We start from the raw sequence: 19,906 nt of genomic DNA, 5'->3' as shown, positions 1-19,906 counted from the left end.
TTCTGGGTGTTGAGAGTTACTGCTATTAAACAAATAACTCGATGTTGGAAAAAAACTGAGCCACCCAGGTTGGATAAATGGATTGAGGCTGTAGAAAACCTGTATGAAAATGAAATGATAACGCATAGGATGAGAGGCAAAACTAAGTTATTTAAGATGAGATGGTTAGCATATGCTAACCAAATTCATTGAAAGACAAAAACCAAGTATGGTTTTGGATTGGGTAATTAGCGGAGGCATGGATGTAATCTCTGCGATATATGATACAGCTATATGGAAATTTGTATGTCTGTATGTAAATATGTATGGAGATGTATGTATGCACGCATGTGTACGCAAATACGTATGTATATACAGTATGAATATATGGGGGTATATATGATGTATGTCTGGGTTATTTATGTATGTATAGGTATATATGTGTGCGTGAAGTGTGGGTATGTATGTGTGTATGTATACGTTTCCTTCTGTTAATTACTTATTATTTTTTTACTTTATTTTTTTTTTTTTATGTTTTTTTTACTTTATTTGATTTCTTATTCACTGGGATGGATAGGTGGGAAAAGGAAAGAAAAAAAAAAGAAAAGGGGGGAAAAATATATTGTGCTTACTTTGACATGTTAATTGAATGATCGCAATATGAATAATGTCACAATAAAAAAGTACACAAAAAAAAAAAAAAAAAAAATGAAGAGGAAAAAAACATATATAAGTCCCACTGGACTATAAGTCGCATTTATTTAGACATTTATTTCACAAAATCCAAGACCAAGAACAGACATTTAATCTGGAAAGGCAAGTTATTCTACTACACAATAGCACACAGAACAACAGGCTGAATAGGTGTCCGGTATGTTAACGTAACACATTAACTAGGGCTGTAACGATATGCGATATGAAACTGAAATCGCGACACACAGATCCACGAACCTGTGTTGCGGTGTGAGAAGGCAGAGACGCGTGAACTGGAGCTCATCTCATAAATTAACCGAAACTAAGCATATACGGTAGCCTACTTGCCTCGTAGCCTTGAAATGTCTACTTTTAAACAGAACAATTAAAAACGAAAGAAAAAAGACTGCTCTGCTCTCTGCTTATGTAATCTGTATGAAATGTGCATTTCTCTCTGGCACGTTCACTACTGCGAAGATCGCAAGTCAGCATAGTCAACTTTATCTTTGCAGCCGACACTGACACAGAAAACACTTGTTTATTAATAAACAATTAAAATGTCTCCTTGCTATATTTGACATTCAAAATCATTACTTTTGCCGGTTCTTTGTGACAGCTTTTAGATGCTTTATTGGCAGTGCCACCCTTACATGTTACATGAACGCGTCACCACAGCATCAGCACCGAAAATATGGAGATTTTTTTCTTTTTGGGGGCATTTTGTTTGTGTTCAGTCTTTCTCAGTTGTCTTTAGGTTAATGTTTCAGTTAACAGTTTAACAAGCATATTTCACGTTTGTCCATCTGTGCAAGAACCCCCTTTAAGCATGCGCAACGTTTCAGATAGTATGTCAAATGTAAATACATGAATCGGATATGGGTCACAATTGAAAGAACATGTAAAAGGACGGTCAAGAAATTGGTATAGGCAACAAATCAGAATTGGGCATCAAGACCTGCAGTATAAATGAGGCTTGCTTGTCCCACATACTTGAGTATCTGCAGTGAGCAGTTTGGATCGTTCAGTTTGCCAGAGAGCAGCTTGATTCCTGATTCTCCTGGGTGATTGTAGCTCAGATCCAGCTCTCTCAGGTGTGAGGGGTTTAAACTCAGAGCTGAAGACACATAACCACAGCCTTCCTCTGTCACCATACAGCCAGACAACCTGCAGACACACAGTCAGATCATCTACAAAAACACACATGACTGGCAGACTGTAAATAATCTCTTATATGTTCTTTTTTCAATTTCAGAGGACAAATATCTACATTTATCAAGGCAGAAATGCTTATTTACAATAAAACAAAAACATAGACATCTGTGAAGGCTTATATCCTTTTCAAACTTTCTTTAGCCCCTTGAAGTAAGAGGAGGAGTCTCTTCCTATACGCATGTCCATAAAGCACGCACGGAAATGCGGTCATAACAACAAAAGCCGTCTTTATTGATCACAATCTCTGGCTTACTTTTTAAAACAAAAAATACAAAATAAACATCCAAGAAAACGCTATCAGTGTGAACAGTGATACCAACAGCATGCGATTCATGTGACTAAAGAAACTGTTGCTCTCCACACTCTAACCTGTCTCTGCCAAACAATTCTACTCAATTATTAACACCTGCCCTCACGCACCGTAGTGACGTGTCAAGGAGGTGGAGCCAATAAATATACTTGACCAGGTTAGACCAAGTATTAAACATTAAACATAAAATTCCCTTGTACATTTAAATCATAATGTTTTGTAATACATAATAAATAAATCAAATTTAATCTCTACAAGTTCATATTTCTGGTATTGCACAAAATTCTAAATACGGCTCCAACAACATCAATACAGAGACAGCATTATAACCCATCATGTCTGCCAGTGGTCATGGAAATTAAATACTCAAGCTTATACAGATGTTTTGTGCTTTACACAAGAACAAGGCGAGCTATTACTTATAATTATTTTTAAAAAAACATTACCTTACAGACCATTTATGCTTCAAAAAAAGTCAGTGCGAATTGGTTTTATATAATCAAAAAAAAATAATCCATATTGAACAAATGTATTCTATCTGGGTTCTTAAGGAAAATTAAATCTTTTCCATCACACATATGTAGTGTAATATGTCAATCCAATCATCAACTGTAAGTGGCTCTGGTTTTAGCCATTTCTTTGTAATTACTTTTTTACTGCCTGCCAGAAGAATCAGTTTCTTAACGATGGTATTCCACCCATCAAAAGAAATATTAGCCAGATATAAACATTCACAATTACAAGGAATCATCACCTCAAAAGCAGCTTTCAAATTTCCTTCAATCCCTTGCCAAAACTGAGTAAATTTCTGACACTCCCCAGAAATATGATAATGGTTAGATTTCCTTTTCCCACATAATCTCCAACAGCTAGCACCTGTCCCGTTGTATCTTTTCTGTGTTGGTGTGGTAAATCTCTTATATATTCTTAAATACCTCAGAATCTGCAGCTTACAGTTTGGCCTCTTCAGGCCTTCAGAAATAATCTTCACTCCTGAATCCCGCAGGTCATTGTTCGTCAGGTCCAGCTCTCTCAGGTGTGAGGGGTTTGAACTCAGAGCTGAAGACACATGACCACAGCCTTCCTCTGTCACCATATAGAGAGACAACCTACAGACACACACAGTCAGACCATCTACAAACACACATCGACATTATGAACGGAAGACTGTAAATTATCTCTCATAGATAATCTTATCTCAGATTAGATTGGAACAATCAGAATAATATCCAGTTCCATCTGACTTCTGACCTATAATGCTGCCTGAATCATAATCATACACTGTTCGTGCGCTGGCCAGAGGAGAACTGGCCCCCCGACTGAGCCTGGTTTCTCCCAAGGTTTTTTTCTCCATTCTGCCCTGATGGAGTTTTGGTTCCTTGCCAATGTGGCCTTTTTTCATCTTTGTTGCCATTGGCTTTTGGCTTGCTTAATTGGGGACATTTAATGTAACATTTAATTTAGTATTCAAATTACTAAATACTTTTGACATATAAGAGATATTTGTACCACTGAAACATCCAGCAAGATTCACAGCTTAAATGGTCCTCAGAACAAAACAAACAAAAAAAATTATTCAACCAAGCTCCAAAAATGGCTTGTTAGAATATTGTGGGTTTTGTGACGTCACATGAGCAAATACATTCGCTTCAACAAATAGTTTTAAATCATTACACTATAGGCCCCGCCCACTGCCGTCAGTCACTTTGTGACTGACGTGACTGACACGCGTCCTGTTTAAACCGCTCGTTTGAGTCTCTGTACAGACTCCAGAAAGGCTCCAGCAGGAAAAACAAGTGGATGGTTTATTTTTAATGGCATCCCGGATCACATCAGAGGATTATGTGTTTGTTTGGAGCATTTGACTGCAGATTGTATTGTAAATGAGGCACAGTGTAAGAGAGGGTTTGCAAAGAAATTTGGGCAAAGATAAAGCAGCAACTGTATTGGATCTGACAGCAGCTTGATCTCAAAGCGAAAGTATTTTGATAAAAAAACGTAAGCAGTAATTTTTTGTCTATAAATTACCGTTTTATATGGGTGTTTTCAAAAATACAAGGGGGCATTGATACTTTTTCCTATGCAGTGACATTAGCAAATTATAACACTGGTGTTTACTGAGAGCCACCCCTTGAAAACGGATAATTTCAGAAAGAGGGTCAGAATGAGGTTGGAAAATCTTTATTCAGATTTATGGATTCTTAACAGTACAAATCGGGGGTGCCAAACTCAGCTCCTGATTAGCTGTATCAGGTTTGTTTAATTAGGATTGAAGCTAAACTGTGACCATCTAGGGCAATGGTTTTCACACTTTTAGAGAAATTTTTTTTTTCTTTTTCTTTTTAAATTGACGCAACCCATATTGACCCATTATATTTAGATTTGTTAAATTCAACAGCAAAAGTTACAATAATTGTATAAACTCTAAATATTTAGCGAAAAAAACATTATTTAGTGGAGATGGAGAACAAAAAAACTGAAAAAGTGTAGCATTAAATCTGTTAAAATGTTACTCACTGCTCTTTATATTGTTGTAAAATACATTCATGAAAAACAATTAATTTCTAATATATACTATAAAATGAAAAGACATTTCTTTTAAATATATAGCACAGTTGTTTAATGAGGCAGCAACATATTATATATAGGACAGAACAAGAAAGGCTAATAATAGTCTTTCATTGCCCAAAAGTATTACAATATGAAAGGCTCCAATACAGAGCGGCACAAAGCGCTTATGCGTATCCCGTGCGCAGAATGATGCGCTTGAAACAAAATTGGGTCACAGCGCTTCGCGTTGAAAACCTCAAAGAAAAAAGGGAAGAGATATTGATGCGTAGTTCCGGTATTATATCAATGTAATAGTTTATTGAGCCTTTTCCTAGGAACAGTCTAAAAATATCAGTTACTCTGCCTGTGAAGAACAAGTATAGCGCTCTCTACTCAGTGTGATGATCTAAAAGACACCCGAGAGAAAGTTACATGAACAGCAATAAACTCCAGAAAGATAGTCATTTTATGCGAAACCATAGACCTTTATCTACAGATCAAGTATAACAATAGTAACATTGAATCATCTTGGAGAGAGTTTCATCATGTTGACTGCCGTAACCGAACGTGACGCGCTGTTTGAGTTGCTGAATGGAGAATGACTGACAGCCGCAGCAGAGGGAAGCACTTACTTGAATTTAACGACTTCAATATTCATTTCTATGTCATATTAAACTATGGAGTGGCTTTAAAACACTTATAATATAGTGCACGAAAAGTTAACGTTTCTTTATAATGTTTTTGTAGCTTTTGTGAGGCTTAACAATAACACAGAATAGTACACGCACAATATCGGATTTGGATACCGATACTGAGTATCGGATCGGCGCATCTCTATTTGAAACTGCTAAGTATTTAATTTTATTTGTGTGCACTCATAATAAACCAGAACACTGTGGCTTTGTAAAATAAATAAAACAAACAGGATGTGTTTTCTGTCGTCTCGGTTTCCTTTCCGTCAATTTGTTTGTGGAGCGCTTCACAAAAATAAACCAAACTCAGCAGAATACTGTCAGAAAATAAAACTTTTTCTTTTCTTTTGTTAATCTGTTGATTATTTAAGTCAAATGTATTTAGTATATTTATTCCTTTTATACAGCCCTATAGACTATGATTTTATGAAAATAAATTATTATTTTATTTTAAATGTAAATTTTCCTTAAATCACCCAGGGTTTGAAAACCTGTGCTCTAGGGAACTGAGTTTGGCTCCCCTAGTATAAGTGAACCTCTATAAGTGAAATAATTTTAAAACTCCATGTCATGACCCCTGTAAAGATGTAAGATGCATTATTAAAAAGGATTCTTTAGCTATTAATGATTAAACACTCACAGAGCCTTTCTGCAGATGACCACAGCTGGTATCAGTCTTCTTCTACCCTCAGCTGATGTGTTGTATTTCATGAGGTCCAGTTCATCCAGCACCTCCTCTGAGATCTGAAGCATGTAGGAGATTGTCGAGCAGTGAGCAGAAGAGAGTTCCTCTGAGTGTTTGCCTGATTTCACAAACTCCTGAATCTCTCTGGACAGAGTCTGATCTTTGACTTCCAGCAGACAGAGGAACAGATTAATGGATTGATCAGCTGAGAGATGATTCATATTCTGCTTATCTTTGATCTTCTCTTTAATGTACTGTGTGGTTCTCCTGATGTTCTCTGAGCTGTTCTCTGTGAGTGTCAGTAGATCCTGTAAGAGTCTCTGATTGGACTCCAGTGAGACGCCCAGCAGGAACCGCAGGAACAGATCCAGATGTCCATTCTCACTCTTGAGGGCTTTATTTACTGCTGATGTTAGTAGATCATACAGAGAGACTTCATCAGACCTGAATTCATCCAGAAGCTGCAGTGGTTCCTTGTTCTTCATTAAATAGCAGTAAAACACATAGAAAGCAGCGAGAAACTCCTGGACACTCAGATGAATGAAGCTGTAGACTTTCCTCTGATGAATCACAGATTCCTCCTTAAAGATCTCAGTGCAAATCCCAGAATACACAGAGACGTCTATGCTGCTCTCAATCAGGTCCTCCTCATAGAACATCACATTGCCCTTCATCAGCTGATGGAAAGCCAATTCAGCAAGTTTCACAATCACTTCTCTGTTGGACTGCAGGAGTTTCTCTGGATCTCTCTCTTCATACTTCTGATTCCTCATGTTGCTCTGAATCAGCAGGAAGTGGATGTACATTTCAGTCAGAGTTTGAGGGATTTCTGCACTCAGATCTTCTTCCAGGAGCTTCTGAAGCACAGTGGATGAGATCCAGCAGAAGACGGGTATGTGGCACATGATGTGGAGGCTTCTTGCTCTTCTGATGTGCGAGATGATTCTGCTGGCTTGATGCTCGTCACTGATTCTCTTCCTGAAATATTCCTCCTTCTGAGGGTCATTGAATCCCTGAATCTCTGTCAGACGGTGGATGTATTTGGAGGGGATCTGATTGGCTGCTGCTGGTCTGGAGGTGATCCAGATGAGGGCCGAGGGAAGCAGATCTCCTTTCATGAGCTTTGACATCAACACACCCACTGATGAAGTCTCAGTCACATCAGAAACTTCCTGAGCATCTGAAAACATCAGTGTGATTCTGCTCTCATCCAGACCATCAAAGATGAACACAACTTTACTCTCCTCATAAATCTTTGAGTCCAGATCTTGAAGTTCAGGATGAAAGTCCAGCAGAAGTCTGTGAAGACTGTACTGATGATCTCGGATCAAGTTCAGCTCTCGAAATGGAAGAACGAACATGAAATCTACATCCTGATTGTCTTTTCCCTCTGCCCAGTCCAGAATGAACTTCTGCACAGAGGCGGTTTTCCCGATTCCAGCGATGCCTTTAGTAAGAACAGTCTTGATCTGCTCTTTCTCCTGGCGTCCTGGTTCAGGAGAGGCTTTAAAGATGTCATTGCAGAAGATTGGAGTGTCTTGTGAGTGTTGAGTTCTAGCTGTTTTCTCCATCTGTAAAACCTCATGTTGTTTATTTACTCCTTCTCTCTCTCCTTCTATGATGTAGAGCTGTGTGTAGATCCTGTTCAGGAGGGTTTCATTCTCTTGGAGTTTCAGTCCCTCAAATAATCTCTCATACTTGTTCTTCATGCTGGTTTTGTGTCTGTGTTTGACTCTCTGTAGTTCATCATTCACTGGTTGATCATGTCTATTCAGGGATGCAGTAACGGTTGTGTTGTTCAGACATAAGCCTGAGGCGGCCTCTCGAGAGATGCATTGGTCTCTATATATTCTGCTGAAACAACAACAACAAACAGATTTTAAAAATTATGTAAAATAAAGGATTTAAATGTGTAAATAAAATCTAAATGTAAACCATATAGTACATCAATATAGATTTCAATCTCGTAAGACATTAATTATACAGAAAAATACGTTTTAATTTCAGTTTAACATTAAATTTTCAAAAAGTTAACACAAAAGGTAAAGTCAAAGTTAATTTTCTATCACTGAACTTTTGTCCTCAGATTTGAGGTAAAAAAAACAAAAACATCTCTGCATTCAGTGTGTTTTTGAATCCCATAGAGCAGTTAAAGGAATTGTTCACTCAAAAATAAAAATTACCCCATGATTTACTCACCCTCTAGCCATTCTATGCGTTTATGGCTTTCTTCTTTCAGACAAATACAATCGCAGTTATATTAAATATCTTGGCTCTTCCAAGCTTTATAATGGGAGTGAATGACTGTTTCTGTTTTGAAGTCCATAAAACTGCATCTATCCATCATAAAAGTGCACCTATCCATCATAAAAGTGCATCTATCCATCATAAAAATGCATCTATCCATCATAAAAGTGCTCCACACGACTCCAGATGTCCTTCTGAAGCAAAGCATTATTTTTGTAAGAAACTATCCATATTTAAAATTTGTTTCGGCAAACGGCCATATGCATCGAGTACAGTGGAAAAGAGACCTCTTTATGATGAATGGATGCACTTTTTTGGACTTCAAAATCTCACCCCCCATTCACTGCCATTATAAAGCTTGGAAGAGCCAGGACATTTTTAAATATAACTCTGATTGTGTTCGTCTGAAAGAAGAAAATCCTATACACCTAGGATGGCTTTAGGGTGAGTAAATCATGGGAGATTTTTCATTTTTTAGGTGAACTATTCCTTTAAATCCCCCACTACATGTTTATCCTCACCTGGGGTCAGAGGTCACTGCTCCATCACTGAATTTATGAGGCTGAGTCAATGATCTGTCACTCTTCACAGACTCGATGCCGGATTCTGGAGATGAATCGCTCTGTCTCCTGATACTGAGAAACACACAGATATAATTCTTCCTTTAGTTCTATCTTTTATTATAATTTGGTCTGTTGTCTCTAATACTGGATTATATCTCACCTGGGGTCAGAGGTCATTGCTTTATCACTGAATTTAGGAGGATGAGTCAATGATCCGTCACTCTTCACAGACTCAATGCCGGATTCTGGAGATGAAGATCTCTCACAGCTCTCTCTGTTCTCCATAATGAGAAACTGACATCAGACCTGCATATGGAAAAAGATAACAAATAATATAATAATAAAACATTATATTTAGACTATTCCTTTAAAGTACAGTAATAACATACTACACATACAATGGCATTCTAGAGATTTAGAGTACAACTGTGTAGTTGCATCAGATTGTGGAGGATCCTTTTCTTCTGAAGTCCATAAAGTACTGGTTTACAGTGGAAGAACTGGTCTGACTGCACAAAGACCTGATCTGGCTAGATAAAAAAGTTTGTCGAGACAAACTTTAAGTTGGCTTGAGAAAGCTGGACCAGAGAGTTTTAAAAGTCTGAAGAAGTTTAAAGTAGTTTGAAGTTTAAAGTGATTGAAGTTAGATAGATAGATAGATAGATAGATAGATAGATAGATAGATAGATAGATAGATAGATAGATAGATAGATAGATAGATAGATAGATAGATTCAATGCATTTGAAAATGATATCTGCGTTGGACTGAAACTAGCAAAAAGTCACGCTTGGCGCTGCATTGCGCTGGGAGTAAGATAGGGCCCTAAATCAGAACAGTCTGAAGGTCTAAGCCGAGTTTGGATTATGTAGAGTATGGAGAGTCAGAAAATGTATTGTCAGAAGAATAATCCCTGATCTGAACCTCTGAGATGAACTGGATCAGTGATTCAGAGCCCAATCTTCACACAGGTCTTCAACAGATCACTGGAGCAGTGTGATGTTCCCTGCTGCTTCAAACACTCCCCTATCATCCTGGCCTCCAAAAAACACACTGGACTTATTAGTGACTACAGACCTGTTGCTTTCCTCGTCTGTGGTCATGAAATCATTTGAAAGACTGGTAGACAGCAGAGGTTGGACCTCCTTCACCAGTTGAGGAAGTTCAACCAGCCACAGGAGCTGCTGAAACAGTTCTACTCTGCAGTCATTGAGTCTGTCCTGTCTTTATCTGTAACGCAAGGCTTGAAATTGCAACCATTTTTGGTTGTATATGCTCCCGAAATTGAATCTGTGCGACCTCAAAATTTATTTGGGAGCATTTGTGTGAGTGCAAATAATTGTTGTGGTGCAACCTTTTTTCTAGAGATACACCGGTCCATAGACATAATAAATACATAGACGCCCTATTGGCCGCTTTGGAACGTTGCTGCGATACGTCAACGCGTCCGCCATTTTGCGGAGGGCAAGACTGCGCTGTAATCAAATGCAAGTAAACAGGTGAGCTGCGGTTTTTCTGTATAAAACCCCCAAAAAATATATTTATCAACCGATTTCAGTGGTTTATATGTGGTGTACAAAAAAGTTCCATTTCTAGTTATTTAAAATCTCGATAGTTAGACTTATAAAATTTATTTATTTTTAATAAGGAATGGCCAAAGTTCAGGGTTGTCATGTATTTGGTTTTTCATTCTTGGATAAGAATTGTGAACACCCCCATACTGAGATATAATTTAATTTTCACATTAAATTAAATAAAGTTTTCTTATTGTGGGAAAAGCATATTCTGTCATTGACCCGATTTTAGCAATAAAAAAGATAACTATTGGATCCTTTATGGTAATACATGGTACAACTACAGTGCAATGCAAATAGTAATATAAAATAAAGTGAGTAGGCTAATAGTAAATAGTTTAGTCAATAAAATAAACAAACAGTATACAGCAAATTAAATAGTAATGAAAAGTATAATTATATAATATCATGTACTAATATAATAATAATAATAATATATTGATAATAGCATATAGTTTATGTATAATACTATAATAATAGCAATAGAATATGAAATATCAATTACAGAATATAGACAATAAAAAATAAGTTAAATAGTTACTATGAATAGTACAATAATTTAACAGCATAACTATAATAGATTGATAATCGCAAGTGGTATATTATTATAATAACAATAATAAATAATGTAAATGTATATATTTTAAAATATTCTTACATAGGCTATATAAAATAAAATGACGCAACCCTGTCTCTTTTTGTTAAATTTAAGTTTTTAAAAGGTATAAGAAGCTATACAAGTCAAGAAATAAAGTTAACGATTCAGTCAAACATACAGCGGGCTACACCGTTAAAGTCAAATAGCCTAAATGTATAAAGTTATGAAACTTCACTTTGCCCTCAGCCAAAACAATCTGCCAAGGAACAAATAATAGATTAATGAAACCAAAGATCGCCTGTTAGATATACACAAGACGAATTATTCTCACTAGACTAAAGACATCAGATCCAGCGGTGCCGGCGAACTTCAGAAGCACTATAGCCGAGGCAAGGCTGTTCTCGGCGGGGTACATGAGCGCTGAGCGCCCGGTGATCGCTGGCTCTCACAACTCCGAAACCGCCAGATAACATTTTTAAAAAGGCGCTCTCTTTATAAATAGACCACAGATTTGAGCTTTAAACAACTACATTATCGACTGAAAAACTCTTAAAACTACATTTCGTGACACAATAACAGTAGTATTTTTAAATTTCGCGGCCTTTCTCCTCTGAAAATAAAAATAGTAAATGAAATACAACCAGGAACAAATTTTCAGTTTTGCTTGTGAAAGGAAATTCCCTGAGACCTGTTTTTAATTGTGTGGCGATTTGTAAAGCCCCAAGCAGCACACGAAATAGGCATTTTTCTCAATTCTCGTTATGAGAGGTATGGGAAAGTTGCCCTCCGCAGTATGGCGGCGCCGTTGACGTACGATCCAGCGGCCAATAGGGCGTCTATGTATTTATTATGTCTATGCACCGGTCAACCGGCCATAAATCAGAAACAGACGGTTTATGCTACAAACACACCATTGGCAAACGGCCCGTTCTAAGTTTAATTTTGGCTGATCTCTATTCCGGACTTGCACACAAACTGCATTGCAATCACGTCCCGAAATGTCATTTGTGTGAGAATATTACAAAGTCTGTCAAAAGGACGTTAACACAGGCCAGAGATGGGACATGCTGAAGAGAAAATACCAGACACAGCAAGATCAGTGTTCGTGATGCTCGAAATATAGGAAGAAAAATATTAATATTGATTTGGGGTGGGGATTTATTTGAATGTGTCTCTTAAGGAAACTGACTTTCTTCAGAACAGTTTTGATGGCATTTTCTTTTTCTCTTCCCTCCGTATAAAGTGGCGTTTACCCCCCCAAAAAATGCTTCTTTTCCATAAGCGCCACCTACTGTCAGAGAGTGAATCTGCATTTTCATTCAGTCCATCTCGTTTTGTTTTGTGCAGGTGTGTCTTATGTAAAAATTTCACAAAGTTAAAGACCATTCTGTTTTGCTCTAAATCTTGAAATTATGCAAGGGCAATTCCACGCAAAAATCATCCTTACCATGAAAACATAAACTTTTTACCAAAAGATCTAAATCCTTTTTAAGTTGTCCGTTTAGGTCTTCAATATACTGTGTTAATGTGCTTTAAAAAAAAATTAAGAAAATTGCCTTGTTTTTACACCACATATGAGGTGAACAACAATGCTAAAATTACATTTTGACACCAACCATATTCCATGCTTTCAAAAGAGGGATCAAATACACCACTTTTTTAAACTTTATTTTAACATAAAGCATTTTGAAGAAAGATGGAGTCATGTCTGAGAAATAAATATACTCATTTTGTCATAACAGCACTGCCTGTTGAGTTTATAAGGGCTATAATTAAGAGGTCACAACGCTTCAGTGCTCTGTCACATCTGTAGCGTTTTAAAGATTAAGTTTATATAATATAACAATTATAAATACAAATAACTTGAAACTTTATATACAAAGCTAAAATATGTTTATGCTTATTAGGACAAACATTTCATCTCACTAATTTGCTCTGAACAACCATAATAATGCGTTACAGATGTGACTATTGCTGTGATCTGTTTCGGGCGTACCGTATATCAGTGCATGAATCCAAAACTCACAATAATATTTGTGCTTTGTTAGTTTTAATACAAAAAAATTCTCAACTTTCAAATTCAGTCGATTTTATAAAAAAATTCAAACAATAGATGCCGCTCTTTAATACGGCGTGATACATTTCTGTAGCGCCTCAGTGTAAGTGGCGGATCAAGCACACATGAACCGATCTTCTCTTCCTCTTTGCCCGCTAAAAAAGGCGATAGGCCTAGATGTGGGAAGCTTTCTGGGGCACAGAGCAGAAAAAGGAAAATGTAAAATGATAAAGAATCTATTATTATTATTTTTATTTTTTTTATCACTTGAAGTCTTTAAATTGATCAACATTTAACAACGGTGTTACGTCCAGAGCCGTAAGGTTCTGTTTGTGTGTGTTCAGCTGTGCTGTTTTCTCTTTCTCTATCCCGGTCTCTCTTCACATGAAAAATGGTTCCACCTGGTACAGATAATCAATGGCCTGCTGTCATTGGATGCTGGGAGTATTTAAACTGCAAACACCATCAGAGCTGTGTTGGTGGTGGCTTGACTGTGTGCAGCAGCAGCAATGAGGTCCCTTCTTCAACCCCAGACCTGAGACTTTGTTGAAGCCAGTAGTGAACAGTGTATCTCTACCTTATATCGTGTGTACTACTTAGTGAAGTAGTTTTCTCTTTTTAGTCTCTTTCTATTTCAATCCCTGATTGAGACTTTAAAGGCAGAAGTGAGTGTTACCTTTAATGGTTTAATCATTGTTTGACTTAATGGATTATTTTCTCTTGGTTTATTTGAAGTTTGTTACTTAATTATTTATTTCTTTATTTTTGTGAGGTTAGTAGGGAGGTGGGTGCCATTTATTTTGAATCATACTTTTTTCTCCTGTTTATGCTAGCAAGGGAGTTAGCTTATTTTGCTGTACTTTTGTTTTGTTTTCTTTTAGATTAGGTAGTTTGAGGAGTAAGATTGATTATGTTTGTTATTTTGGCTATACCCCCTTCTGAACTTGATACCTCTCTTTTTCTTTTTCCTAATTTGTAAATAAAACTACTTTCTTGAATGAGATCACTATGTGGTTATTGTGAAACAACTGTGGGTCTGGAGACGGGGTGGCTTCATGCTGTTGCACATTCATTTCACCACCTTCCATTTTTACTGTTTCATTCCTCCCCTAGACCAATCAGGAAATCGTAACAACGGTTAACTTTGGTTCAACTTTGCGCTTGTTTGCTTGTTTGCTTGTCCGGAACAAGTGTTGTTTTTCTTTTTTAAGGGGCAAGTGAAAGAGAATTGTACTTGCCCGGCCAGCTTAAAAATTACTAGGGAAGCATCGAAACGCAAGAATGATTCAGATTTTATTCAGTGTAAAGACTGATTGATAATGGATAGTGTATTTGGTAACAAGCTTATGCTGCCTGTCTCTTTGTGAGAGACTTTCATGGATAAATTGAAACAAATAAGCACAACAGCACACAATAATCTCACAGAAGAAACATACTGAGGTTTTTTAATTGATTATACGAAAAACTATTTATTTATTTATTTATTTAAATTATAACGTATGATATAGTTACATAACACGACCAAGGGAGCTGTTTTGCTGAATATTATCACGAACAAGTAGCCTATTTAATTATCATAAATGTCTATTATCCTAAACAAGTAGCCTATATAATATTAAGTTACTTACATTTTAGACACAGTATTGACAGATTTAGTTATATTTCACCAATGAAAATATCTCCAAAGGAAAACAATTAGCGCAGTGTTTTGTTACTGAATGATTATGATTCAGCGTTTTGAACGAATCGAATGACTCACTTATTAAGACGGCCACTTGCCGCCACCTGGCGGTTTCATGTTTAAAAGTATCATTGCATTTTTTTTCTTGTATATTCAAACATTTATTTAAAACATTAATCTTATAACATTAGACTATTTATAGCAGATGTAATTTTGCAGTGTATAGGCTAAATTATTTAATTTGATTGGTAACAGCCCAGTTTTATTATTATAGGCTAACTGAATTTATTGATCAAATGTAAGAATTTGACATGACACATGATGCATACATTTAATAAGGTAAAAATAAAAATCGGCCTTTATAAAGGTAAATAACGCCCTGTGGTAAATATCACAAATACGCAGATTTAAGTATGTAAAAGCTGATACACTGAGAATATTATTTCAAATCAGAATAAATTATGTTTATACCCCAAAAATCATCCAGGAATAAAATACTGTTATTTTACATTTTATTATTCAATATCTGTACGTGAATACTGTGAGACCTACCTGGAAATCTTAAAGCTGTGTTTATTTGATCGGTTTCATTTAATATGTTTCATCTTTGTTCTATTTCATTTGTTTTGGCCATTGCTTGTAATTAAGTTTATATGTTCTTTTTTTATTTTATTTTTATAACATTTGAACTTTATAGTTGAGTATAGTAAAGTTTTTGATTATAGTAGTTTTGCTGTGGTATCGAAAATGTCACTGGTAGGCCTATCTAAAATTTTTAGCTTATTTATTTGAATAATGGGTCAAAACAACAAAAACATTAACCTAATCTTAAATATTAAACACCAACACTGATTTGCATACCCCTCAGCAAACGTGCAGTTGCGCCCCTGGAGCAATGGCAAGGGAAAATGAATATCCAACCTAAAACTAACTTTACCCCGCTCTGCAAGCAAAACCAATTCAACTAACGAGTTAAAGAGACACAGATCTAAAGACGCACTTGTGATAATATAGTACACATAAAACCAGAAGCAAATAACTGACCGTAAACTGACAAAGTCTCCGAAATGGCGTCTTCTCATCCATGAAGTTTTAACTTGTTTTCAGCAATCTGTTTCCTGGAGGAGACAGTCGTAATACCTGCTCCACCTGCTCCACCTGCTCCTGAGCTCACCTGACCCCCCCGGTTACATGAAAACCCTGAAGCGGACTGAAGAGTTTCTACACCGTATAGTATAACTTTTTTTTATTGACTGTATAGCAAACATTCTGAATTAATTTATCCTTCGCGTCAGAAATAGTGCTGAAGAATACAGGAATATATAAGTGTAAGAAATACAGAAATAAGCTCGAACTTCACTTACCATTCTGCATCAGCAGGAGCTGTTACCAGAATAACTAATGAGGGCTGATCTTTCCCGTCGTTAAAAAAAAAAACTTTCTTTTTAGGGCCTGGTTGTATAATTGATAACAGTATTTTAAGCAGATTGAAAACTTTAATTTAAATGCATTTATTACAGCTTTTAAAAACCTAAAACTAAACTTGAACCTTGTTCTGGTTTTGTTTCCTTATTACCTATACCTTACATTAACATTTTACGTTTTATTGTTAGACATAATATTTTTTAAAACATGCATAAAATGTAAATATCATTAAATTTCATTCCACTAAGTAATTTATTTGCATGTTATTTAACTGATGATAATAAATTGACTTTAGTGATACCCAAGTGCAATTTACACAAATGTAAAGAGAAACCAAATGATAAAAAAAAAAAAAAAACAGAGTCAGTGATGAATACGTCGAACGTGAGCGACTGAAGGGGAACCATGGTAATGAAAACGTGTGGCAGGATGGGCCAAAGTTTAGCCCCAGTCTCCTCTTCTAGCGACAGACAAATTACCTTTTAATGATGAAACTATTTTTGATAGAATGATAGAAACTGTTTCTGGAAACCTGTTTGCTTTGACCTCATATCTAGTGTTAATGCATTTATGCTTTTAATGTGTTGTAATCTTGAATATTTTTATATAGTTCAAGTTCAGTTGTATTTATATAGCACATTTAAAACAGCCACTAGGCTGACCGAAGTGTACTCAACTGTACAAGAGATTCAGAGGCAATCAAGCCTGCACCAGATTAAAGACTTTTCCCTCTACAGGGAAACACTAGCTGCGTTTACATGGACACTTATAATCGGATTGACGGCTCAATCGGACTAAAAAACCTTCATGTAAACACCTTAATCGATCCGATTGAGCTCGATCCGAATGAAATTTCGATCGGATTGAAAGGGGTGGTTTATCCCTTTTGTAATCCGATCGAGAGAACATGTAAACACTTGATCGGATTTAAAACCGAAACTGAAAGGACTGCGCATGTGCAATGACGTTAAATAGCGTAATGACGTTGACGCGCGGAACGAGCTGTTCTTCATGTTGAATAAAGTGTCATATTAATAAGTTTCCCGTTATTCCCCTAATTTCACTCGCGCGTCTGTGAAGTGAAGCAGGACAACGTCCCACCAGTGCTTGTTTTGGATTCTCATCCACAGACGACTGGTTTTGGCCGCGGGGAGGGGCATTTTTACTGCGTGATCAATAAGCAGCACGGCAAAACGGTTAATATGCTCTAAATTATGACCAGAGACGAATTAATATTACGTCTGCTGTTTAAAACAAATAAAGAACTAATAGATGAGAATATTTATGCAGGAAAGTCTGTATATTCGTGCAGTGTGCGCATGTCAAAACATCAGATCCGATTTGAAACTTGTGACATATAAACGCGCACATCAACCCGATTACTTTATTTATCATTCATGTAAACACCTTGTTCGGATTCATCAATCGGATTGATTTCATTCCGATTGTGTCCATGTAAACGTAGCTACTGATTCACATTTTTCTGACATATTATAGACCAAACAACTATTTGATTAATCGAAAAAATATTCAACAGATTAATCGACTATGAAAATAATCCCAAATCCATAATCATTATGTACAAGTGCATTGCATTGGAAGCCCTGGATATAAGCCTCCCTCTCTATCTCTCTTAAATATTTTTGTTCTCTCTGTTTTGTCATTCAGTAAACTTTATAGATTTCAACCATATTATTCCTTCTTGAGTCTCTTTAACAAGAACTTAGATTAATGTATTAAAGGAGAACTCCAGTCAATTTTAACATTGAGCTAATTTTTTTGTAAATTTGGAGTGCTGTCAGTACAGAGAACAACGACAAAAATCGGTGTTGCCTACACCGTGTTATCCTCTTTTTAAAAATTGCACCCTGTTGACTTAAATGGGGCAAGTTTTAAACCTGCTTTTAGCCTCTTAACATCCTTGATGTGTCATTACAAGTGCCCAGCCATGTGGAGTGATTCCTTCAGAGTGAACACAGTGAATCTGACTGCAGTAGATGTGAAAGATATGAATAAAAATGAAGTTAATTCGGCCAGCGCTCATACCTGTATTTATTTCCTGTTTTCCTGTTGTAGTCGATTGTCGAGTTCACGCGCGTGATCATAGGTAACTAAGCAACAGTGGAGAACTTGACAATCGACTACTGTGGACTTCGACCGAAAACAGGAAATAAATACAGGTATGAGCGCTGGCCGAATTAACTTCATTTTTATTCATATCTTTCACATCTACTGCAGTCAAATTCACCGTGTTCACTCTGAAGGAATCACTCACATTGGCTGTGCACTTGTAATGACACATCAAGGATGTTAAGAGGCTAAAAGCAGGTTTAAAACTTGCCCCATTTAAGTCAACAGGGTGCAAATTTTAAAAAGAGGATAACACGGTGTAGGCAACACTGATTTTTGTCGTTGTTCTCTGTACTGACAGCACTCCAAATTTACAAAAAAATGAGCTCAATGTTAAAATTGACCGGAGTTCTCCTTTAATTGAATAGTGATTGTGTGACCTATGATGAGGGAACAACCAGTGATACCCTTGGTAGCCTAGTACCATCAAATGATAGCCTATAGCGATGTCAACAGGATACACATACACCGGAAGGCAGTGGCCCACCTTACCGGGTGAACACGTCGTGGTCCACCAGAATTTATAGTTCCCTTTTGTAGTCACTCCGAGTTACATCGTATACATTGTATACATTATATCATCTTTGAGTATATAAAACGAGCCAATGGCAAAGAAATGCCATGGGTCTGCGGAATTTGCATAGCGTAACTCTGCCCCACCCTGGGGGTATATAAGGAAGTGCGCTGGCAACATGCAGATATGTTTTCGCTTCGGAGCCAAGTTTAGCACTTCACTCCACAGCCAATTCCTGAGTATCATCTCTATTTCTCTTCGAGACGTGCCTCTCTCCAGGTGTTTGTGTGACAGCGAGTTCCAGCGAGTGCACATTCCCTGCTTATCTGTGCAGTGATTTGCCAGAGTTTGTGTGTTCATCTCCCTGGTCGCTTCAACACTTGTGGAGAAAATCTCCTTTCTAAAAGAGCTTGCACGCGGCACGTCTTTTTAAAGATGCCTCGCCCGTGCACTTCTGGTTGCGGTCTATACATTTCTGACTCTGATGGGCACAATCGCTGTCTTGTGTGTTTGGGCATTGATCACGCTAAGGCAGCGTTTGTGGATGAGTCATGTTCCCATTGCGGGAACATGCCCATCGCACGGTTGCGGTCGAGACTCAATGACCTTCATGGTAGAGTCCCCTCATCCGCACCCCGATCTACGAGCTCCACGAGAGCTGGTACTTCGGCTGGCGGCCAGGGTGACCTGAGGGTTACGGTGTGGAATAAAGCGCCGACTATTCCACGCTCCACAACGCCCTCTAGCACTGTGCAACCCTTGAGTGTTCCGAATGAGCCCGCAGTACAGTCCTCTGACTTGCCGCGGGTCTCATTCGGCGCTCCAGAGGAAGATTTGATGTCGATCGCTGCATCACAAGGTGGGCAGGAGTCCTTGGGAAGTGACGATTCGGCTGTGCTGCCACCTTCGGGTGCACCAGCATTGCCCGAGTCTGATCCCGAGCTGACGGTCATGCTTTCCCGGGCAGCCGCGGCCATTGATCTTGAGTGGTCCCCGCCA

At 37.4% G+C, this 19,906-nt stretch overlaps 2 protein-coding genes across 3 annotated transcripts in view; both read right to left on the bottom strand.

The window, feature by feature from the left end:
* Nucleotides 1–15,958, bottom strand: part of LOC311077439 (NLR family CARD domain-containing protein 3-like) — a 76,668-nt gene extending 60,710 nt beyond the window's left edge. The window contains exons 1-6 of one of the 2 annotated variants that reach the window (XM_084105912.1): nucleotides 15,883–15,958; nucleotides 9,092–9,237; nucleotides 8,890–9,003; nucleotides 6,077–7,975; nucleotides 3,130–3,303; nucleotides 1,663–1,836 (exon numbers count right to left, since the gene is read on the bottom strand). In XM_084105912.1, the coding sequence (XP_083962038.1) occupies nucleotides 1,663–1,836; nucleotides 3,130–3,303; nucleotides 6,077–7,975; nucleotides 8,890–9,003; nucleotides 9,092–9,216 (2,486 nt within the window). In that variant the 5' untranslated portion in view covers nucleotides 9,217–9,237; nucleotides 15,883–15,958. The remainder of the gene's footprint in view (nucleotides 1–1,662; nucleotides 1,837–3,129; nucleotides 3,304–6,076; nucleotides 7,976–8,889; nucleotides 9,004–9,091; nucleotides 9,238–15,882) is intronic. The other variant, XM_084105911.1, reaches the window with a different exon arrangement.
* LOC311077459 (NLR family CARD domain-containing protein 3-like) overlaps nucleotides 1–19,906 on the bottom strand; it is a gene marked incomplete at its 3' end in the record, with an annotated part of 351,403 nt that overhangs the window by 212,966 nt on the left and 118,531 nt on the right. The window lies entirely within an intron of this gene.

The sequence above is a fragment of the Abramis brama genome (assembly GCF_963993115.1).
Source record: "Abramis brama genome assembly, chromosome: 2".
Classification (NCBI taxonomy): Eukaryota; Metazoa; Chordata; class Actinopteri; order Cypriniformes; family Leuciscidae; genus Abramis; species Abramis brama.
Note: the sequence above shows the minus strand (reverse complement) of the source record. Positions and strands in the feature narration are given on the sequence as shown.